Source organism: Octopus bimaculoides, chromosome 30 (genome assembly GCF_001194135.2).
Source record: "Octopus bimaculoides isolate UCB-OBI-ISO-001 chromosome 30, ASM119413v2, whole genome shotgun sequence".
Lineage (NCBI taxonomy): Eukaryota > Metazoa > Mollusca > Cephalopoda > Octopoda > Octopodidae > Octopus > Octopus bimaculoides.
Genome location: NC_069010.1, coordinates 3,073,606 through 3,073,976, shown reverse-complemented (window position 1 = coordinate 3,073,976; position 371 = coordinate 3,073,606). Strand labels below are relative to the sequence as shown.

The 371-nt window shown below is 43.9% G+C and overlaps 1 protein-coding gene across 1 annotated transcript in view; it reads left to right on the top strand.

Annotated features, from left to right (window-relative positions):
* LOC106874340 (uncharacterized) overlaps positions 1 to 371 on the top strand; it is a 10,994-nt gene that overhangs the window by 10,046 nt on the left and 577 nt on the right. Inside the window, exon 7 of the mRNA XM_052978074.1 lies at positions 355 to 365. Coding sequence (XP_052834034.1) covers positions 355 to 365 — 11 coding nt within the window. The remainder of the gene's footprint in view (positions 1 to 354; positions 366 to 371) is intronic.

Here is a 371-nt window from a genome sequence, read left to right as displayed (position 1 = left end):
AGTTCTCGGGGATATTCAGCGTGACACAGTGTGACAAAGCTGGCCCTTTGAAATACGGGTACAACAGAAACAGGAAGTAAGAGTGAGAGAAAGTTGTGGTGAAAGAGTACAGCAGGGTTCGCCACCATCCCCTGCCGGAGCCTCGTGGAGCTTTAGGTGTTTTCGCTCACTAAACACTCACAACGCCCGGTTTGGGAATCCGCTGCCCTAACCACTAGGCCACTATGGTCTATGAATATGTTACAATGGTCATAGCTGATGATAGTATGGTCATAGTATTGTCTATGAATATGTTACAATTCTACTGCAACTCTCTTAAAATGTCTAAATATTTGCTTCTATATTTAAACATAGTCTCACCGCAAGCCTTT